Consider the following 21,625-nt stretch of genomic DNA (forward strand, 5'->3'; position numbering starts at 1 on the left):
GTTATCATCCGGAAACCATTTAATTGTTCCTGGCCAATGTGACCTTGAACTTTGACTTAATGACCTCAAATTCAATAGGGGTCATCTGCTGGTCATGACCAACCTCCCCATTAATTTTCCTATCTTAGGCACAAGCATTCTGGAGTTAGCGTCCAGAAACTGTACGGTTCCTATTGCAAACACAAGATTACTCTTTGATCTGACCAGGTGACATAGTTTTTGATCCAACATGAACCATATCTGAATTTGACCTAGATTTCATCAAAGCAAACATTTTCATCAAATTTCATGAACATCATGCCTAAAATGTAGCCTCTATTGCATTAACAAAGTTTTTCTTTGATTTTACTGGGTGATCTAGTTCTTGATCACAGATGACCCCTATTTGAACTTGACCTAGATTTCATCAAGACATACATTCTGATCAAATTTCATGAAGATACACTGAACAAGAGGGCCATGATGGCCCTATATCGCTTACCTGAGTAGAGTTGCTTACTTGAACAAATTTCTTAGCTGAAGCTTTATAAACAAAAAAAATTTGGAGAGTGGGTCAAGGTAAAGATTATGCAAGATTACTTTTGAAACCTGTAAAAAAATATTACAGGTGGTCCAAAAACCTTTTGCTGTAGCTTAGAAAACAAGAAAGTAGGTCAGTAGGTCACACTGATGGTCACTGAAAGTTTGTTTAAAGATTGGCATGCAAAACTATACATGTCATCCATTTCAAAGCTGTATCTTAAAAAACAAGAAAGTAGGCCAGCAGGTCAAGGTTACAGTAAAATGACCCCTCATTACTTCGGGTCATACGGTAATGATAATTAAACAGTCTAGGAAATATGATGAGATAATTTTTGAAGTATTTTTCCTATATAACTCATATAAAAGCTATGTTACCCTAGGGGCGGGGCCTCTTTTCACTCCAGGGGCATAATTCAAACAATCTGTTAGAGAGCCACTAGGCAATGTTACATACCGAATATCAAAATCCGAATATCAAGATTTTTTTTTTTTTCTTATGTAAGTCTATGTAAAACCTGGGACCCCCAGGGCCTCTTTTTACCCCAAGAGGCATAATTTCAACAATCTTGGTAAAGAACCACTAGGCAATGCAACATACTAAAAATCAAAAGCCTAGGCCTTGCAGTTTCAGACAAGATTTTTAAATTTTTTTCCTATGTAAGTCTATATAAAACTTGGGACCCCCAGGGTGAGGCCTCTTTTTACCCCAGGGGCATAATTTGTATAACCTTGGTAGAGAACCACAAAGCAATGCTACCTACCAAACATCAAAGGCCTAGGTCTTGCAGTTTCAGAAAAGAAGATTTTTAAATTTTTTTCCTATTTAAGTCTATGTAAAACTTGAGAACCCCGGGGCGGGGTCTCTTTTCACCCCAGAGGCATAATTTGAAAAATTTTGGTACGGAACGAAAAGGCAATGCTACATACCAAATATCAAAGTCCTAGGTCTTTTGGTTTCAGACAAGAAGAATTTTTAAGTTTTTTTCCTATATAAGTCTATGCAAAACTTGGGACCCCCGGGACGGGACCTCTTTTCACCCCAGGGGCATAATTCAAACCATCTTTATAGAGGACCATTAGATAATGTCACAGGCCAAATATTGAGGCTCTATGCCTTGTGGTTTTGGACAAGAAGATTTTTAAAGTTTTCCCTATATAAGTCTAAGTAAACCATGTGACCCCCAGGGCGGGGCCATATTTGACCCTAGGGAAATAATTAGAACAATCTTGGAAGAGGACTACTAGATGATGCTACATGTCACAAACTGACATACGGGCCTCAATGTATCTGTAGTTTAAATATAGGTATTGCATCATCTTTTTATAAATTTTTGAGTTATTGAGGTAAATGTCTGATTTAACACATAAAATACCTCTCATGTTTTTCTGTATTTCGTAACTTGAATTTCCATGTAAATTTTATTAAATTCGGTTCAGTAATAAGAAAGTTGATATTTTATAAACTTCATTAATCTATGTTTTTATCCCCTAAACCACTATAACGGGCCTCAAATTGTCCAATTCAATTCCGCGCCAAAGTAGTTAGATTTCCTGGCTATATCGTGATTCCCGTGGAAATGCAAATAGTCTCGCATATGTCGTGAGTTCCATGAAATCCAATATTTTGCGGGATATAACCCTACAAATAGACTGGACTAGATATGCCTTGTGCACACCATTTTCGACATTAGACGAATTTATGTCACATTGATTTTTCTTGGCAGAAATTTTGCTCGATCGAGGTAAGAAATTTACTTGTTGGATTTTTGTATAACTTTTGAATTACGATTTTTATCTAGTAAATTTTTGTTCATTCTACAGAATTTTGTAACGTTTACTTTACAGCATGAGATTTTGGCTAGTTTCGGTATGTCAGGATAATTTATTAAATTTTTCAGGCTTTTGTAATTTATTTCGAAAGAAGAATCTAAAATGTTTCGTTTGTATAAGCTGTAAGATTTATACTGAAATATACCACTATTTATTTATACTGAATGACTCTTTGTCATAAACATATGTCAAACATTTCGTTGTTAATTATGGAACGCCGATACTGCATTGCATTGTGATGTATAAATCTATGTGGCAAGTCTAGTACCGTGTATGTAATATGTTACTGTAATTTGAAATTGTGTGCCAGTCTATAGCAATGTTTTGTTGTAAATAATAGCTGCAGTTTATCATTTCCTCATCTATAATTTTTCATCATAAACTTTTCATATCTTTTTCATACTTCAACTTTAGACTTATAAGTAATTATTTTGAGAAATAATGGAAGTACTGTAATAAGTGACATATTGTAATCATGTGACGTATGAACTTAGTCGCACATATATTTTGTATAAGTAGTACGTATTGTTTATGGGAGCCTACGGAGGTATGGTGTACCCAAAGGAGCAGTTTTATACCCTGACTTGTTTTTGCTATGGTGCTTACCATATGTTACATATTTTAGCTTCTTCCACCAGACGACTTTTACCTGGTGATGATGTCACGACCCAGAAGTACAATATCGCGGTTAACTTGTCTTCACTCGCCTGGATGTGATTTTCCCAGTGCAAAGCTTTCGTCCCATGGTTGTGCCTTAACCCACAAAGACGATGATTTTTGCAATCAACTGAGACAGCTCAGGGATGCAAACACCTACCATCATAAGGAGCCAAAACGGAGTCAACGTTTTCACAGTTTAGAGGGACTTTACTTGAAGATATGTTGTTTATTTTTGTGCTACTTAAAGTTCGAAGTTAACGGAAACACCTGTGTTACATCATGTTAAAAAGGAACTGTTAGTGTTAGGACTTTATATCTGTTAAAAAGAGATAATGAGCTCAGATTTTTTTTTTTGGTTCATTCTTTCTTACAATAAGATTTTTTTCACTTTTCATTTATTCATTGTAAATAATCATTTTCTGTAAATAAATTTGTAAATATTGTATGGGTGTTGATTTGTTCTGGTAGTTATTGTCCCCAGTATGTCCATCCTGTCACACTACGTACCAAATATAAAAACCCTATGATCTGTGGTTTTGGACAAGAATATTTTTAAAGTTTTTCCTTTTGGTTGCCATAGCAACCAGAGTTCTACATGGAATTCAATTCTTTGAATAATTTTTAAAGAAGACCATCCAAGGAACATCCCTGTGAAGTTTCATCAAAATTGGCCTGATGGTTTAGGAGGAGATGTTGTTTAAAGGAAAGTGTGGACGGACGAACGGACGGATGCCCATACGATTCATGTATTAGGTGGTCATTCCATTGTTTGAAAACAATAGAATGACCACTTAAGTAACAAAAGAATAAAGTGGTTACGGAATGAATACAAAGGATTTCTATTGTCCTAGACCACACCTCCTACCATCTAAGGTACCAATCGTGTGCTCGGACAGCCGGCCGGCCGGAGGGACGGAAGAGGGACGGATGCCAGACGGTGAGCGATCACAATAGCTCATCCTGAGACTTTGGCTCAGGTGAGCTAAAAATGCAGCCCCTTGTGCCAATAAAATCAAGATCCCTTGATGGATGGAAATTACTGACCAGACGTAAATGTGGATGGATAGATGGAATAACAGATAGACACAAAAGAGCAATCCTTAGTATATGCATGACCAGTACAGGACTGCTTGAAGGTAAAGATAGGAATTTCTCAGCCTTGATACTGCCACAACAGCTACATTCTAAACAGATATTCCTATTTGCTTCTACTGCAAGTCAGAAATTGTTACAATACTTTTTATTCAGCCAATTTCTTATCAATTACTTGCCACTATGATAAGACTAAGAGAAAACACTACAAACCGAAACTGGCTGACTCTGTGCTTGTTGAGGCTGGGACATCTGTTGGGCAGTCTGTGAAGATGTGACAATAAATGCATCCTGCCTCTGAAATGAAACAGGCAAATTCGATGAATTGGTATCCCCTGCCGAAGGTTTGTGGTGAGGAATGGCAAATAAGTATATCTGGCATGTTACTAAGAAGCAAATAATTTTTTTAGTCAGAATCAATTTAACAGAAAACAAATGTTTTAAGTGTGCATAATAATTAAGTGTGCATAGTAAATTATGTAACATTTTGATCCTGACTAATGAAATTATTTTGAATGGAATATGTTTACTGTAATAAGCTTAGCTTTTAGAACTGAAATGTGAACTTGAAGCGTAACTAGAATGAAATATTTTATTCCAGTACAGTGATTTTTTTTTGCCTATTTTTACTGCCGAAATTTCGACAATTTCCCCTTGCCAAAATAGGCTATTTTTCCAAAAAAAAATCATCATTTTTTCCCCCCAAAAAGAGGTGTTTTCCCCCTCAAATTAAAAGATTTTATTTCCAAAATGTAACAGCTTATATTTGGGCGTGAGATCCGCAATATCTAACATGAAATTAGCAGAAAATCAAAAACGTCCTTTTTGCATCAAGGTTACCGTCCGAAAATATGTAACAAAAAAAACATTGGCGATTTTCAAGAGAAATATGGACATCAGTCGGATTAAATATGTTCCATTATGCCAGTTAATCATTTATGATAATAAAAAATGATAATATCTCTCCTAGTTTTTGAAAAATTGGAGATCAAAATCTTTCGCTCGAAAATATAGGTTAGTAATCGAAAAACCTGGTTTTACATTCGAAAAACCTTAGGTTTATTGATCGTAATCCTAGTTTTTCAACTGTGAACCTGGGTTCACATAATAATTGGACAATTGGCATGCCATAGACGCTCATCTGATTTTTTTTGTCTCTGTTTAATAGAAATATTGTCCTACCTATGATTTTCCAAAATGGGCCATAATTCTTGCAAAAAGAAATGTAGAGTTATGGTACTTGCTGTGCAGAGGCAGCTTTTAATGGCAAATAACTGCTCCAAGTTATAAAGCAATAACTTTGACCGTTAAGGAGATAAGTTGACCTAAACACAAAACTTAAACAAGAAATCTGATTTTTCCTAAGTCCAAAAGGGGCCATAATTCTTGCAAAAAAAGTAGGATGGAGCTATGTTTCTTGCTGAACTGAGTCAGCTTTTGATGGTGAACAAGTGTTGCAAGTTTTAAAGCAATAGCTTTGATAGTTTTATAATAAAGAAAAGCTGACCTAAACACAAAGCTCAACCAAGAAATCTGATTTTCTAAGTCCAAAAGGGGCCCTGATTCTTGCAAAAAGCTCGATGGAGTTTCTTGCTGTACAGAGTCAGCTATTGATAGTTTTATAATAGGAGAAAAGCTGACCTAAACACAAAACTTAACCAAGAGATCTGATTTTCTAAGTCCAAAAGGGGCTATAATTCTTGCAAAAGCAGAATGGAGTTCTTGCTGTTTTATAATAGGAGAAAAGCTGACCTAAACACAAAACTTAACCAAGAAATCTGATTTTCTAAGTCCAAAAAAGGCCATAATTCTTGCAAAAAGCAGGATGGAGTTTTGTTTCTTGCTGAACAGAGTCAGCTATTGATGGTAAACAAATGTTGCAAGTTTTAAAGCAATAGCTTTGACAGTTTAGGAGAAAAAATGACCTAAACATAAAACTTAACCAGGCAACGCCAACACCAATGCCAATGCCGATCAAGTGATGACAATAACTCATAATTTTTTTTTTCTTCAAAAAATCAGATGAGCTAAAAATGAAAGAAGTTTAATGAAATTCTTCCAATTGCTTTAAGTTTGTTATGTATAAATATGTGGATTTTTAAACAATTAAAGGGTAATAACTCTGAAGTTACTACAGAGATCCTGACGAAATCGTGTATGCACTACCACATTATGGTGATCTAAATTCAATTAAAGTTTTTTAGTTCTAGGTCAAATATGTCACAAGTTATGAAGCAGAAATTGCCATATTTATAGTACCCTATATATATGAGTAATAGTTAACACTAGAAACTTCTAAGTTTACCTATAGTGGTGAACATGTATATGAAGTTTTATTTCAATATTCCCAACCACTTCCTAGATATGGCTCCAAAACTATATCCCTATATCCCCCAGCCTTTGGCAAGGGATAATAAATAATTTGAGTTTTTCTTCCAAAGTGAGAGCATACATGGTTGAAAAAATAAAAACAAGAGGGTCATGATGAACCTGGATCGCTCACCTGAGTAATATGAGCTACATGTTTTCAAATGTCAAACTGATGCTAAAATATTAGGAAAGTAGGTCAGTAGGTCATATTTATGGTCACTGGGTCAGTTTTAAGATCAGTATGCAAAACTGTACATGTCATCCAAATTTCAACGCTGTATCTTAAAAAACAAGAAAGTAGGTCAGTAGGTCGCATTCATGGTTACTGAAATTCAGTTTTAAGATTAATGTGCTAAAATGTACATGTCATCAAAATTTCAAGTCTGTATCTTAAAAAACAAAAAAGTAGGTCAGTAGGTTATATTCATGGTCACTGAAATTCAGTTTAAGATCAGTCTGCAAAACTGAACATGTCATCCAAACTTCAAGGCTGTATCTTAAAAAACAAGAAAGTAGGTCAGTAGGTCACATTCGTGGTCACTGAAAAGCAGTTTTAAGATCAGTTTGCTAAACTGTACATGTCATACAAGTTTCAAGGCTGTATCTTAAACAAGAGGGCCACGATGGCCCTATATTGCTCACCTGAGTTTAGTTGCTTGCTTAAACAAATTTCTCTGCTTAAGCTTCACTAACATAAACTAGGTGAGTAGATCATGGTAAAGTTTATTCAAGACTAGAAATACATTCTACATGCCCACGGGCAAAATGTCGAGCCCGCCAGCTGTCTAAAAAATTAACATTTAGTTTTTGTCCAATTACAAAAAAAATCTATATAATATACCGTAGATACCCATGTATAATGCGCACCCGTGTATAATGTGCACCCCCGATTTTGGCCCAAAATCCTGGGAAAAAAAACATTTTTGGTCAATTTTGAGGTGGATGGAAAACGAAAGTAAAGTTTACATTGACACCGGTAAAATTTTTTATTTCCGCGGTGGACAGCAGCATCAGTCTCGTGGTACTACTGATTTTTGTTTTCTCGAAAATAAAACCAGTAAAATATTGTTTTATTTGTTGTTTTACCTTTTTAATTAACTATTTTGAATAAATAAACAGCAGCTGATTCAATATTTCGAAATGGTATCTTTCAAAATGACATGAGCTTCTCATTCAAACCAATAACAAAAGGTGTGATAGTCTTTTTGTCACGATCAAATAGCCAGTAATTACCGGCAATTAACGTGTCACCTCGTGTCAATTATGTTGTTCACAGTTTGATCTCAGTTAAAGATAATTCTCGTTCTTTAATTAGTATCATAATTTTTGTGATTTATTAACATTTCTTTCATCAAAATACTTTTAAATTTATATGAAATCCATTTTGTTTGAAAGAAAAATAAACCTTTCAATCTTTTACGGAACGTAACGGCAATCTTAGATTTTAGCGGTGACAGTAAGCGCGGGGAGTAGTTTCCCTTTACCAAAATGGCGAACATCGGTAACAAACTTGTTTTGAAGTTGGAAAATTGTCTATACCTGTGTATTATGTGCACCTACGATTCGGGGGTGGTCCGGGGGGTCAAAAAACTGTGCATTATACATGGGTATCTACGGTAAGTCCAAACGAAACTCCTTACCAGGTAGAAATAGGTCAAAATACACCTAAAAATTGGATGAAACATGCATGCTGTACCATAGACAAGAGGGCCATGATGGCCCTATATCGCTCACCTGAGTTTAATTGCTAGTTTGAACAAATTTCTTTGCTAAAGCTTAAAAAAAACACCAAAAAAAACTAGGTGAGAAGGTCATGGTAAAGATTAAGACTTTTAACGACCATTTGTGCAAAATTATTCTAAAATCGGGCCAACAGTTTCATGCAAGAAGATTTTTAAAGTTTCCACTATATACATATAGGGAAAAGTGACAACGCCCTCTGGCAGCCATGTTTTTTGACGAATCGGTATAATTTGAATAATCTTGGTAGAGGGTAGCATAAGGATTATTTGTGTGAAATTATTTCAAAATCGGACAATCCGTTTAGTAGGAGATGTCGTTTGAAGGTTTTTACTAGTTTTAGCTCTGGCAGCCCCTACATGCAACCAAGCTGAACCATTTGAACAACTTTAGTAGAGGACCATCCAAGGAACATTCAGTGGTTTTGGAGGAGATGTCGTTTAAACACAAATGTTGATGACAGACGACGGACACAGCGTGATCACAATACCTCACTAAAAATTGTTTGTTTGACCTTTACCGACCCTGTATTTTTACACTGGGTAGGTAAGTAGGTAGGTAGGTAAATAATTCTATTTTATTTTTAAAATTTTTGTTGTCTCAGTAATAATGTCTATTTGTTATCTGTTGCTTGTAGATAATCTCTGTAGATGCTCTGTCAAATGTATGCTTGTAACATATAAACCCCAAACCATATTCATGCACACACAATATGGGCACAGACTTAATTTGCACATAAGGTAAAGTTCACCAAGTCTTTGAGTATCTTTCATGTCTATACTTTTTCTTTATATATATAAAAAGTGTTTTCATGATTCTTTTCACTACAACTGCACTTAAATTGCCCAAAAAGTACAAAACAATCGGGTCGCGAAAAATACGTGATATTTGGCATCTAAACACACTAGTGAATTACAGCTAATTTTCAACAAGTTTTTAAGCTTTATTCAATAGATCATAACTTTTTATGCGTTTAGAAGGTTTTTACAATGCTTATGACAGTATGCAAGCAAAAGTATTTGTTGATTTTTTTAGCTTGCAATTATCGGCATGTTACTTAAAATAGAAACAAGATTGGGTTTCCCGAAATCAGACATTTATTATGTCATTGTCCTGGCCAAAGAAGTATAAGATTTTTATAGGCATAACAAAATTAAAATATTAAAAATATCTAGCCACATTTCCGTTCTTGTCAAATTCTTGAAATTCGAAAAACTGAGATTTTCTCACTTCAAACACTTGCATTTCAGAACGATTTCTGATTAAAGATATTTTGAAATCGTCAACAATTAAGTCAGTTAATACATGGTTCATACACATTCTTTCAGACAAAATTCCCTGACATTTCCCTGACTTTTCCCTGACATGAAAGCATTTTTCCCTGACTTTTTGGTTCGGTACGATACAAACCAAGTCACCTAGTATGACTTTTGTTATCTTAAAATGTGCACATTTAGTGGTTCAATTTTAAATGAAAAATAGAATGTTGGCCTCCACCACCCCTACAGCCAACCCTTACCTCCTTTTTTGACAAACATTTACATTGTTTAATATTTTGTTTGTTTATTCCAAATCAACTGGATATGGAGCTGGTGATTATACAAAACACATTGGCAAGCAAAATGACATGAATTATCATGCATTAAAAAGTAATCAAATACACTGTTTCAAACAAACAAATGTTTTTATGTTATGATCAATAGACAATAAAGCAATTACTTTTGGAAACCTGAACATATTAGCCAAATCGAACTGTTTTTCTGAACATAGCTTTACTAAATTACATTAAAATGGAATTGTCATTCTGATTACCAATTTAAAAGAGTAACATCTATAGGATATATACCATGCAAGCACTAGCCACATGCACAAGGCACCAGTATCACAAAAACATCCTTCTTCAAATACTGAAACTGTGTAAAATAAAGACCATATGTTTGTGTTATCGGAGCCTTGTATGTATATATAGTAATGGCTATGTGTAATGGACACTATACAGGAGAGAAGGGGATCGAATCATTAGATATAGCCATCACCAGATTTGCTCAGGAGGTAAGGGGTGCAAATCCCTTTCAGTTTCTTCTATATGGAATTTGAAAATATGTAGAATATAGATATATGCATATAATTTAAAATTATGCTTTAATTGTTGTAAGTGTGATAGCTTTCATGAAAAAGGAAATATCTGAAGAAACTGCCTTAACCTTTACAAATTGTTGCCTAACCAGATCAGAAAATTCCCTGACATTTTCCTGACATTTTCCAAATTTCAAAATTTCCCTGACATTTTGTAAAATTCCCTGACAATTCCCTGACCTTGAAAAAAAAAATTTTTCCCTGACTTTTCCCTGACGCGTATGAACCCTGTAATAATATATTTTCACAGATAATTAAATTAGCGGTAATTATAGACTGCAAGTCTCTGTATGTTTTCGTCAGGAAACCCACCGTACAAATTGGTTTTACTGTCGTCTGCCGATATAGGGCTGTAGAATTTGAAAACCTTTTCAAAAAGTTTAATTTGATTGATAGCCTCACCATACTAGATTAGTAAAATTATGTTTTTCTGTCAGATTGCCTTCCGGTTAAAAGCGGTTTAATTGTCGTCTGCATCCTACGGCCTTAGGCAACTTATCAGCATAGCTGACACGTGTTTGGAATACACGAGGTAATAAACAGTCAGCTTTATTGATTTTCTTCTAGCTGACTGCAGGTTACTTTCTCACTTGGCATAATTATTTATGCATCTGTTAAATAAAATAATCGCCAGTTCCTGGGTCACCAAAAAAGTTGTTTCTCTTTGATAAGAAAATAAAAATAATTGTTTTCCCTGGAATGCAATAAAATTATTTGAGTCGGGGCAATTTTATCGGAGTCGGTAGGTAAAGGTCAAACAAACAATATTTTAATTTACGCCTGACGTTTTAATTCTTCTTTTGTTGTCTTTGGTGAAACATAACCAGCAACAGATATCCATGGAATGTTCGACAGTCCTGTTTCTACACCCATCATTACCATTTCTATATATCCAGATGTATGCCGTGTACACTGATGAATTATATTCTGATTAATATCATTCCTTGAATACACTACTAACCCATAGGCCTTATTCTCTGTACTGTCATACCTGTGCATGAAGAAGTCTGGCATCATATATAGATCTGAGAGATCTTTGTCTGCAAGTTTGGTTTCTGAAAAAATATTGCTTTCTGCTTGTTTATAGATCTCATATGACATTATGTCAGGAAAGTGTTTGCGAAGAGACCTAACATTTTGGAACAAAATACTGAATGTGTTGTTGTTGTTGTCATCTACAAGAGGATTTGATATCAATAATGGTGAACTTCTCAGTCTTTCCATTTCTGCCACAACTAATTTGTCAACTTTCAGGTTTTCTATATTCAAAAATCTTATACTAAGATTTTCCAACTTTGTAACTCTCGTCAGTCCAAAATAATGTGCATGTGGAAATTTTGGCCAGAAAAGTCAACAACTAATAGATTCCACTGTGTCACCTTGACTTCTATGACATGTCTTCGCAGCAGCACAGCGTATGGGGAATTGGTTCCTCATAACTTTTGCAGCTTTGTACTTTCCCACTGAAAAACTGCCGTTTAACTCTCATTAGAGGTGTCCGCCCTGGATTTATGTTCTTAGTGTATAATGTCTTATTATCTTTTCTACATTTTTTACCCATACTTTCATCTTCAAACTGAACCCACAAATGTCTGTACCTTCCTGTTTTGTCTCTTGGACCAACTGCACTACGTATACATGGTGCGCCATTGGCCATGCCATCTTCAACATCTACATTGCATGAAAGTTCATTTTTTAAACCAAGTGCTGTCTCACTTCAGGTCTCCTACATCTCCTAGAACAACATCTATAGATTCATTTGAAATTCTTCTTGCCTGTTGGTTCTCACATACAACCATGTTGTGGGTATCAACATTTTTTCATGTCAAATAGATATGAGGAATCTCTATAGGATATGATTTTGTTTGTTTGTTTGTTTTTGGTTTAACGCCATTTTTCAACAGTATTTCAGTCATGTAACGGCGGGCAGTTAACCTAACCAGTATTCCTGGATTCTGTACCAGTACAAACCTGTCCTCCGCAAGTAACTGCCAACTTCCCCACATGAATCAGAGGTGGAGGACTAATGATTTCAGACACAATGTCGTTTATCAAATAGTCACGGAGAACATACGCCCCGCCCGAGGATCGAACTCGCGACCCCGAGATCCGTAGACCAACGCTCTTACCTACTGAGCTAAGCGGGCGGGCTCTATAGGATATGATGGATGAGTAATGTCAGTTCCAATTCTTCTTGTTTCTAAAAGCTTTATATCTGCTCTTGTTTGTTTATTTTCAATGAATCTATTAAGAAGCTCAACAAAGTCTTTAGAGTCTCTTTGGCGCATAATCTTAATCAACTCAAACATAGAAAAGTTTTCCATCCAGAGGTTTGTTGCTAAAGGTCCATAACCATTATTCAGGTTTGAGAAAATCCATCCATCAAAAACTGGTTTAAGTTGATATAGATCTCCAACTGCTAATATAGAAACACTTGTGTAAAGCCGATAATCTGTTGAAGACATTGGTTGATGAAGGAAAACATGCGATTCCCAACCATTGACACTTCATCAATGATAAATTTCACCTTGCAAAATTTTGATCTCAATGTATTTAGCTTGTCACTTGCCAGAGGTGTATATGAAAAGCCCTGATTTGCAGGTATTGCAAAGAGTGAGTGGAGGGTGTTACCTTTAATAAGATATGCTGCCTTAACAGTAGGTGCAGCCAGTAAAACCTTTGCATCATCTGGATTTGACCCTGGTTTTGAATTGAACCATCGGATAAGTGCTTGGTAAATTGTTCTGACTACAACTGTTTTGCCCACTCCAGCACCTCCACTCAAAAACACGTAAATGGGTTGTTCACTTGTTTTGACCTGATACAAAATATACAGGAAGAACTTTCTTTGATCTGTGTTTAAACTTTGACATTGTTTGAGGTATTGCTCATCCGGAACTGAGTTTTTGATGAATTCAAGTATAGAAACAGGCACATCAGTGGAGAAATCTGAAAACTGTTGCATCTCCTCTGAAGATGGTGCTAATGCTGCATACTCATGACTGTCTTTTTCACCTTCATTTTCATCTTCTTCCTAATGTGACTGTGTCTGTGGTGCTATTGTGTTCCAACCAGTCATCAACTGTTCTCTCAGCAAACTGCTTGCATATTCCATTGCTTGTTCAATTTCAACAGACTTACGGTTATATTCTTTCATCTTTGTTTCAATGTTACTGTTTTCCTGTATGGAAAGGTAGCAGCTTTTGTATGAATCACTGTCTCCAATTATCAAACTTTCCTGCCTCCAATGATGAAATAACAGTAAAATTTCCCTGAAGTAGTTTTCTTGGTCAAGTGATTGTTGATATCTTACATACCGCAGAATAATGGAACTGTTCCTTTTTCTTAGAAAATTACCATCAGATAGTTTATAATTCAATAGTCAAATCTTTCTCATCATCATCATCATCATCACACTGTCCCTTTTCTAGAGTTTTCCTCGTGTATACAATTTTGTTCTGTGAGCAAAAATCTGCTAAACACACATTTTCTAGCCCTTTTGGTATTTCAGCATACCTTTTAAAGAGAATTTTTGTTTCAATGTCAGTGGAATCATCAGGCATATTCTTTATCACATGCAGACTCTTTAGCATGATCACTCTTTCTTCAGGTGGTGATATGTTAACAAATACGACATCTCTAGATGATTGTTTCAATTTGTAAGATGAAATATACTGCTTCCCGAGCTGAAACTTTAACATGATTGAGGAACTTGTGTCCAAGTGAGCGCACTTGTTTACTGAGATTGTTGTTTCCATCCCTAGTCTCTTGCACAGCATGGTATAACAGGTTTGACATCCCACGCTGTGACTTGGCAATGTATGTTACAATATAAACAGCACAAGCGTAAGCATCTAAAACGAACTGAATATTGATATTTGCTCTCCAGCACTGTAGCAGAGTTTTGTTGTAGGCATTGAGTCTGGTTTCATGAACATCTCTCTTCAAAGCGTTTCCTTTGATTTGACTGGGTCACCCTAGTTTTTGATTCCATATGGCCCAGTAGGAATCATCAAGATAAACATTCTGACCAAGTTTCATGAAGATAGGGTCATAAATGTGGCCTCTTGCATGTTAACAAGCTTTTCCTTTGATTTAACCTGTTGACTTAGTTTTTGACCCAATATAACCCAGTTTTGAACTTGGCCTAGAGATCATCAAGATAATCATTCTGTGCAAGTTTGTATCAAATCAAAGTATAAATGAAACCTCTATATGGCTGAAAGGGACAAAATAGAAAATTTTGCCCCTTTCAGGGACAGTAACTCTAGACCCTGCATAATGAAAAAATCTAGCCAGTTTTTGAATGGAACTAAGATCTTATTGCGTCTTAAGTGATGTGTAAGTGTGGTTTAAATCTAAAGTAAAATGTCACTTCTATTATGTTGACAAGGTAAAAATTAACAAATCATTCCTGTGAAATTTAATTCTGCCCAGTGGTTTTGAAGAAGATTTTTTTAGAAAATGACATAAGACAACGTACGACTGAGGAGGGACATCGCGCGGTCACAAAAGCTCACCATGCGCTTTTGGCCCCCGCCCCCATCCCCAACCTCCAGGAAATTATAGTTCAGTTGACATTAGGGATAACATGGTGTAATAGGCCTAAATTTCACCAAAAGCGTACATACAACTTGATAATGTAAGCTATAAAAATGTCAAACGATAGAAGCAAGAGCCATGTTAGACATGGCTAATCCCCCCGCCGGGCATATTATAACTGAAGGCTAAAGTTCCTGGCAAGTTAGTGTCTGAAAGTCTTAATTTTGGGGAAAGCTTTGAACAACCGTTTAGTTGTGGTCCGCATCAGGAGGTTTTAAAGATGTGGAAGAAAGGATAAGTCAGTAGTGAGGTGGTTTACTGCTAAATTCTATTAATTTTCATAAACAGTATAGCTATGATGTTTTTCTATATGGCTACTGTAAAAAGAAGGAATGGAAAGCTAACAGGGAACAAGAGTGCCAGAATGTCACAATATATGCCCGTCGCAGCAAATTTCTTTACTCTAGCAGCTGTATTTGCAAATGGAATGTTAATTTTGTGGTTGTTTAGTAATCATTGTAAGTCTTTTGTTTTTTTTAAGTCCACAAAAAAACTCCTTACCAGGTAAAGATACCTTATATATAATAAAATACACCTAAAATTGGAGAGTAACATCTATGTTGTACCACAGAATAGTGGTCTTGTTTTTTCCCTACGGTCAGTTATAAAAATGTTACAATATAAGTTATTTATAGTAACAACTAAGGGAAGTTAATCTTAAACAAGAGGGTCATGATGACCCTGGATCGCTCACCAGAGTAATATGTTTCAAATGTCAAACTGATGATTTTTAGAAATTTTTTGGAAAATTTTCCAATGTACAATCAACCCTGGGGCGGGGCCAATTTTACCCCGGGGGTCATGATTTGAATAAAGTTTGTAGAAGTCGACTAGGCAATATTACATATCGAATATCTAAGATCTAGGCCTTCTGGTTTATTTTAAGCAAATTTATGAAGATTTCCCAAGGTACAATAAAGTAAACCCTGGGGCTGGGTCAATTTGACCCTGGGGGGTCAAGATTTGAACAAATTTTGTAGAGGTCCACTAGGCAATGCTACATGTCGAATATCTAAGCTCTAGGCCTTCTGGTTTATTTTGAGAAAATATTGAAGATTTTTCTATGTACAATCAAGTAACCCCATGGGGCGGGGCCAATTTGACCCCGGGGGTCATGATTTGAACAAATCTTGTAGAGGTCTACTAGGCAATGCTACATGTCAAATATCTAAGACCTAGGCCTTCTGGTTTATTTTTAGGAAATTTTTGAAGATTTTCCTATGTAAAATCAAGTGACCCCTGGGGTGGGGTCAATTTTGACCCTGGGGTCATGATTTGAATAAATGTTGTAGAGGTCCACTAGGCAATGCTACATGTGAAATATCTAAGCTCTAGGCCTTCTGGTTTATTTTAAGAAAACTTTTGAAGATTTTCATATGTAAAATCATGCGACCCCTAGGGCGGGGTCAATTTTGACCCCGGGGGTCATGATTTTAACAACTTTAGTAGAGGTCCACTAGGCAATGCTACATGTCAAATATCTAAGCTCTAGGGCTTCTGCTTTTTGAGAAGAAGATTTTTTAAGGTTTTCCTATGTAAAATCAAGTGACCCCTGGGGCGGGGTCAATTTTGACCCCGGGGGTCTGATTTGAACAATTTTTGTAGAGGTCCACTAGGCAATGCTACATGTGAAATATCTAAGACCTAGGCCTTCTGCTTTATTTTAAGAAATTTTTTGAAAATTTTCCTATGTAAAATCAAGTGACCCCTGGGGCGGGGTCAATTTTGACCCCGGGGTCATGATTTGAACAATTTTAGTAGAGGTCCATTAGGCAATGCTACATGTCAAATATCTAAGGTCTAGGGCTTCTGGTTTTCGAGAAGAAGATTTTTCTATGTAAAATCAAGTGACCCCCGGGGCGAGGTCAATTTTGACCCCGGGGTCATGATTTGAACAAATTTGGTAGAGGTCCACTAGGCAATGCTTCACACCAAATATCTAAGCTCTAGGGCTTCTGGTTTTTGAGAAGAAGATTTTTAAAGTTTTTCCTTTCGGTTGCCATGGCAACCAGAGTTCTGCATGGAATTCAATTCTTTGAACAATTTTTAGAGAAGACCATCCAAGGAACATCCCTGTGAAGTTTCATCAAAATTGGCCTGTTGGTTTAGGAGGAGATGTTGTTTAAAGGAAAGTGTGGACGGACGGACGGACGCCGGACGGTGAGCGATCACAATAGCTCACCCTGAGCACTTTGTGCTCTGGTGAGCTAAAAAAAAACAAAAAACAACAAAAATGGCAAGTCCACACAAAACTCTTTATCAGGTAGAGATTGGTCAAAATACACCTCAAAATTGGATTTAGCATGCATGTTGTACTACAGAAAAGTGATCTTGATTTTTCCCTACGACTAGTAATGAAAAAGTTACAATAAAAGCTATTTAAAGTAACAACAAAGGGATGTAATTCTAAAGAAGGGAACTGCGCATGACACTTCGTCTCATGATGGTGTATAAGTGTGCCAAGTTACATCAAAATCCCTCCATGCATGAAGAAAAAATGCTTCAGACGAAGTCATTCTTGTATCTGACCTTTGGCCTCTAAGTGTGACCTTGACCTTAGACCTAGTGACCTGGATCTTGTGTATGACACTCCGTCTCGTGGTCTCCCTCTATGCATGAAGAAGAAATGCTGCGGACAAATTTTTTTAAGAAATTATGATAAAGGGGAATAACTCAAAAATAGGCAAGGTAGAGTTATTGTTCTTGCACACTGCACTTTCTCCCAATGTGTTCTATTAGTGTATGAAGTTTGAAGAAAATCCCTCCAGTACTTTTGGGGTTATGCTCCGGACAAAATGTTTTAAGAAAATATGATAAAGGGGAATAACTCAAAAAATAGGCAAGGTAGAGTTATTGTTCTTGCACACTGCACTTTCTCCCAATGTGTTCTATCAGTGTATGAAGTTTGAAGAAAATCCCTCCAGTACTTTTGGGGTTATGCTCCGGACAAAATGTTTAAAGAAAATATGATAAAGGGGAATAACTCAAAAAATAGGCAAGGTAGAGTTATTGTTCTTGCATACTGCACTTCCTCCTAATGTGTTCTATAAGTGTATGAAGTTTGAAGAAAATCCCTCCAGTACTTTTGGAGTTATGCTCCGGACAAATTTTTTTAAGAAAATATGATAAAGGGGAATAACTCAAAAAATAGGCAAGATACAGTTATTGTTCTTGCACACTGCACTTCCTCCCAATGTGTTCTATCAGTGTATGAAGTTTGAAGAATATCCCTCCAGTCAGTACTTTTGGAGTTATGCTCCGACAAAATTTTTTAAGAAAATATGATAAAGGGGAATAACTCAAAAAATAGGCTAGGTAGAGTTATTGTTCTTGCACACTGCACTTCCTCCCAATGTGTTCTATCAGTGTATGAAGTTTGAAGAAAATCCCTCCAGTACTTTTGGAGTTATGCTCCGGACAAAGATCGTTGCGGACGCACGGACGGACGGAGAGCATTTCTAATATCCCCTTCGCCTTTGGCGGGGGGATAAATAAGGTGCATACTGACAGGTTATATTGTGACAGAAGTTCTCAAAAAATTTCCTTTAGGTTACCTCTCCTGATAATTTTGGTTTTTCATGAGTTATCTCCACTGAAAACTAGAAAAAAATGATTTTCTCCTTTTCCCTATGGGATTTGTATAAGAATTATATAATGCAGCTTTCTACCGCAAAATTTTCTCGAAACTCAAGTTCAGATTCTCATAATCAAAGAAATTATATATTTTCCATAGGCATCAATGTTAACTTCAATACCGATTATCTCACCAAAAAATGACAAAATTTGAAAAATCTCTCGGTGAAAAGTTTTTAATTTTGAATGTCTTTAAAGTGACCAAATTTCATTTAAATATTACCATCCAGTTACAAGATATGAAATATGGCTATAACACCATGTTATCCTTAAATAACAAGAAACAGGTTGGGATGGGGTCAATAACGTTTGTTTACATTTGAAATTAACTGAATTATAACAGCTAAAAGTGTACTCACATTCTTAAATGTCTTATATCATGTTGTAGTCATTCACTTGTAAAAAAGTAACATTTAATCCAACAGATCTCGCATATAATTAATTAAATTCCTGAGTTTATGCTGACATAATTCTACTGTGTAGGCTATTTATAGTGTGCCATAAATATCCGCCGACTACGATGTATTTGAGGTAGTGTTTTAGGACCCACTTATATTATTTTCATCAATTAATATACACCATTGATGCTCCAAGAAGACACGATGTAAGTAACCACTAGTCATTATGATGAATGTAGTATGTCATATTACATCACGTCCGAAAGCAAGATGAATAACTTAGAACAAGAGGGTCATGATGACCCTGAATCGCTCACCTGAGTAATATGAGCCACGTTTAAAATGGCAAACTGATGCTAAAATATTAAGAAAGTAGGTCAGTAGGTCACATTCAAGGTCACTGAAAGTCAATTTTAAAATCCATGTGCAGAACTGTACATGTCATCCAAATTTCAAGGCTGAATCTTAAACAAGAGGGCCATGAAGGCCCTGTATCGCTCACCTGGCCTACTGACCTAAAGATAATCAAGATTAACATTCTGACCAAGTTTCATTAAGATATGGTCATAAATGTGGCTTCTAAAGTTTTAACTAGCTTTTCCTCTGATTTGACTCGGTGACCTAGTTTTTGACCCCACATGACCCAGATTCAAACTTGACCGGAAGATCATCAAGATTAACATTCTGACCAAGTTTCATAAAGATACAGTCATAAATGTGGCCTCTAGAGTGTTAACAAGCTTTTCCTTTGATTTGACCTAGTGACCTAGTTTTTGACCCCACCTGACCCAGATTTAAACTTGACCTAAAAATCATCAAGATTAACATTCTGACCAAGTTTCATGAAGATACAGTCATAAATGTGTCCTCCACAGTGTTAACAAGCTTTTCCTTTGATATGACCTGGTGACCTAGTTTTTGACCCTAGATTACCCGATATCGAACTGGTCCAAGATATTATTGAGGGTAACATTCTGACAAAGTTTCAAAAATTGGGACAAAATTGTGACCTCTAGAGTGTTAATTAGCTTTTCCTTTGATTTGAACTGGTGACCTAGTTTTTGACCCCAGATGACCCAATATCAAACTCATCCAAGATTTTATTGAGGGTAACATTCTGACCAAGTTTCATTAAGATTAGGCCAAAATTGTGACCTGTAGAATGTTAACAGTCAAACTGTTGACGACGGACGGACAACGATGGACACAGGCGATCACAAAAGCTCACCTAGAGCACGAAGAGCTAAAAACAAGAAAGTAAGTCAAGGTAACAGTCAAGTGACCCCTAATCACTTGGGGTCATCAGGTAACTGGAGATGCTTTTGAGAAAAGCGCATGTCTCCCACAACTGCCTAATCATCTAAATAGTAAGTCAGTCTGCGCTTTCTTGGACCCAAAATGTACCCTATACTACTTGTGCATGCGCTTTCTTGCACCCAAAAGGTACCCTATACTACTAATAAAAGTAGTATAGGGTACGGTTTGGGTGCACGAAAGCGCATGCGCTCCGAGGATTTTTCGGTAATTCAAGTGCCATAATTCCGAAGTGCCTAGGCCGATTTGGCTAGTTATCGAATTTGGCCAAGGTCTTATGGTCAGACACATTTTGTTCAAGTTTGGTGAAGATTGGGTGAGAAATGTTTGACTTAAGAGTGCAGACAAGCTTTGTGACAGACAGACACACACACAGACTGGAGTAAATCAATATGTCTCCCACACCACTGTGTGGTGGGAGACATAATTATAATTAAACAGTCTATGAAATATGATCTGATAATTTTTTAAGTATTTATTTCTATATAACTCATATAACAAGTGACCTACCAGGGCGGGGCCTCTTTTCACCCCAGGGGCATAATTTTAACAGTCTTGTTAAAGATCCACTAGGCAATGCTACATAACAAATATCAAAGGCCTAGGCCTTGAACTTTCAGACAAGAAGATTTTTAATTTTTCTTATATATGTCTATGTTAAATTTGGGACCCCCAGGGCAGGGCCTCTTTTCACCCCAGGGGCATAATTTGAACAATTTTGGTAGAGGAACACTAGGCAAGGCAACATACAAAATATTTAAAGCCTATGCCTTGCAGTTTCAGGCGAGAAGATTTTTAAAGTTTTTTTTCCCTATATATTAAGTCTATGTATAACTTGAGACCCCCCGGGGCAGGGCCTCTTTTCAACCCAGGGGCATAATTTGAATAATTTTGGTAGAGGACCACAAGGCAATGCTACATACCAAATATCAAATGCCGAGGCCTTGCACTTTCAGGCAAGAAGATTTTTAAAGTTTTTTCCTATATAAGTCTATGTAAATATTGAGACCCCCCGGGGCTGGGCCTCTTTTCACCCCAGGGTTATAATTTGAACAAATTTGGTAGAGGACCACAAGGCAATGCTACATACCAAATATCAAAGGGCCTAGGTCTTGTGGTTTTATACAAGAAGATTTTTAAAGTTTTTTCCTATATAAGACTATGTAAAACTTGAGACCCCCCCGCTACGGGGCCTCTTTTCACACCAGGGCACAATTTGAACAATCTTCATAGAGGACATTAGATGATGTCACAAGCCAAATATCAAGACTCTATGCCTTGCGGTTTTGGACAAGAAGATTTTTAAAGTTTTTCCTTTTGGTTGCCAT

At 36.3% G+C, this 21,625-nt stretch overlaps 1 protein-coding gene across 5 annotated transcripts in view; it reads right to left on the reverse strand.

The window, feature by feature from the left end:
- LOC123534966 (mediator of RNA polymerase II transcription subunit 15-like) overlaps nucleotides 1–21,625 on the reverse strand; it is a 286,252-nt gene that overhangs the window by 185,369 nt on the left and 79,258 nt on the right. For 4 of the 5 annotated variants that reach the window (XM_045317467.2, XM_045317468.2, XM_045317466.2 and 1 more), the window contains one exon: nucleotides 4,318–4,401. The exons of the other annotated variant lie outside the window; for it this stretch is intronic. In XM_045317467.2, coding sequence (XP_045173402.2) covers nucleotides 4,318–4,401 — 84 coding nt within the window. The remainder of the gene's footprint in view (nucleotides 1–4,317; nucleotides 4,402–21,625) is intronic. 5 annotated transcript variants of the gene reach the window in all.

Source organism: Mercenaria mercenaria, chromosome 12 (assembly GCF_021730395.1).
Source record: "Mercenaria mercenaria strain notata chromosome 12, MADL_Memer_1, whole genome shotgun sequence".
NCBI lineage: Eukaryota > Metazoa > Mollusca > Bivalvia > Venerida > Veneridae > Mercenaria > Mercenaria mercenaria.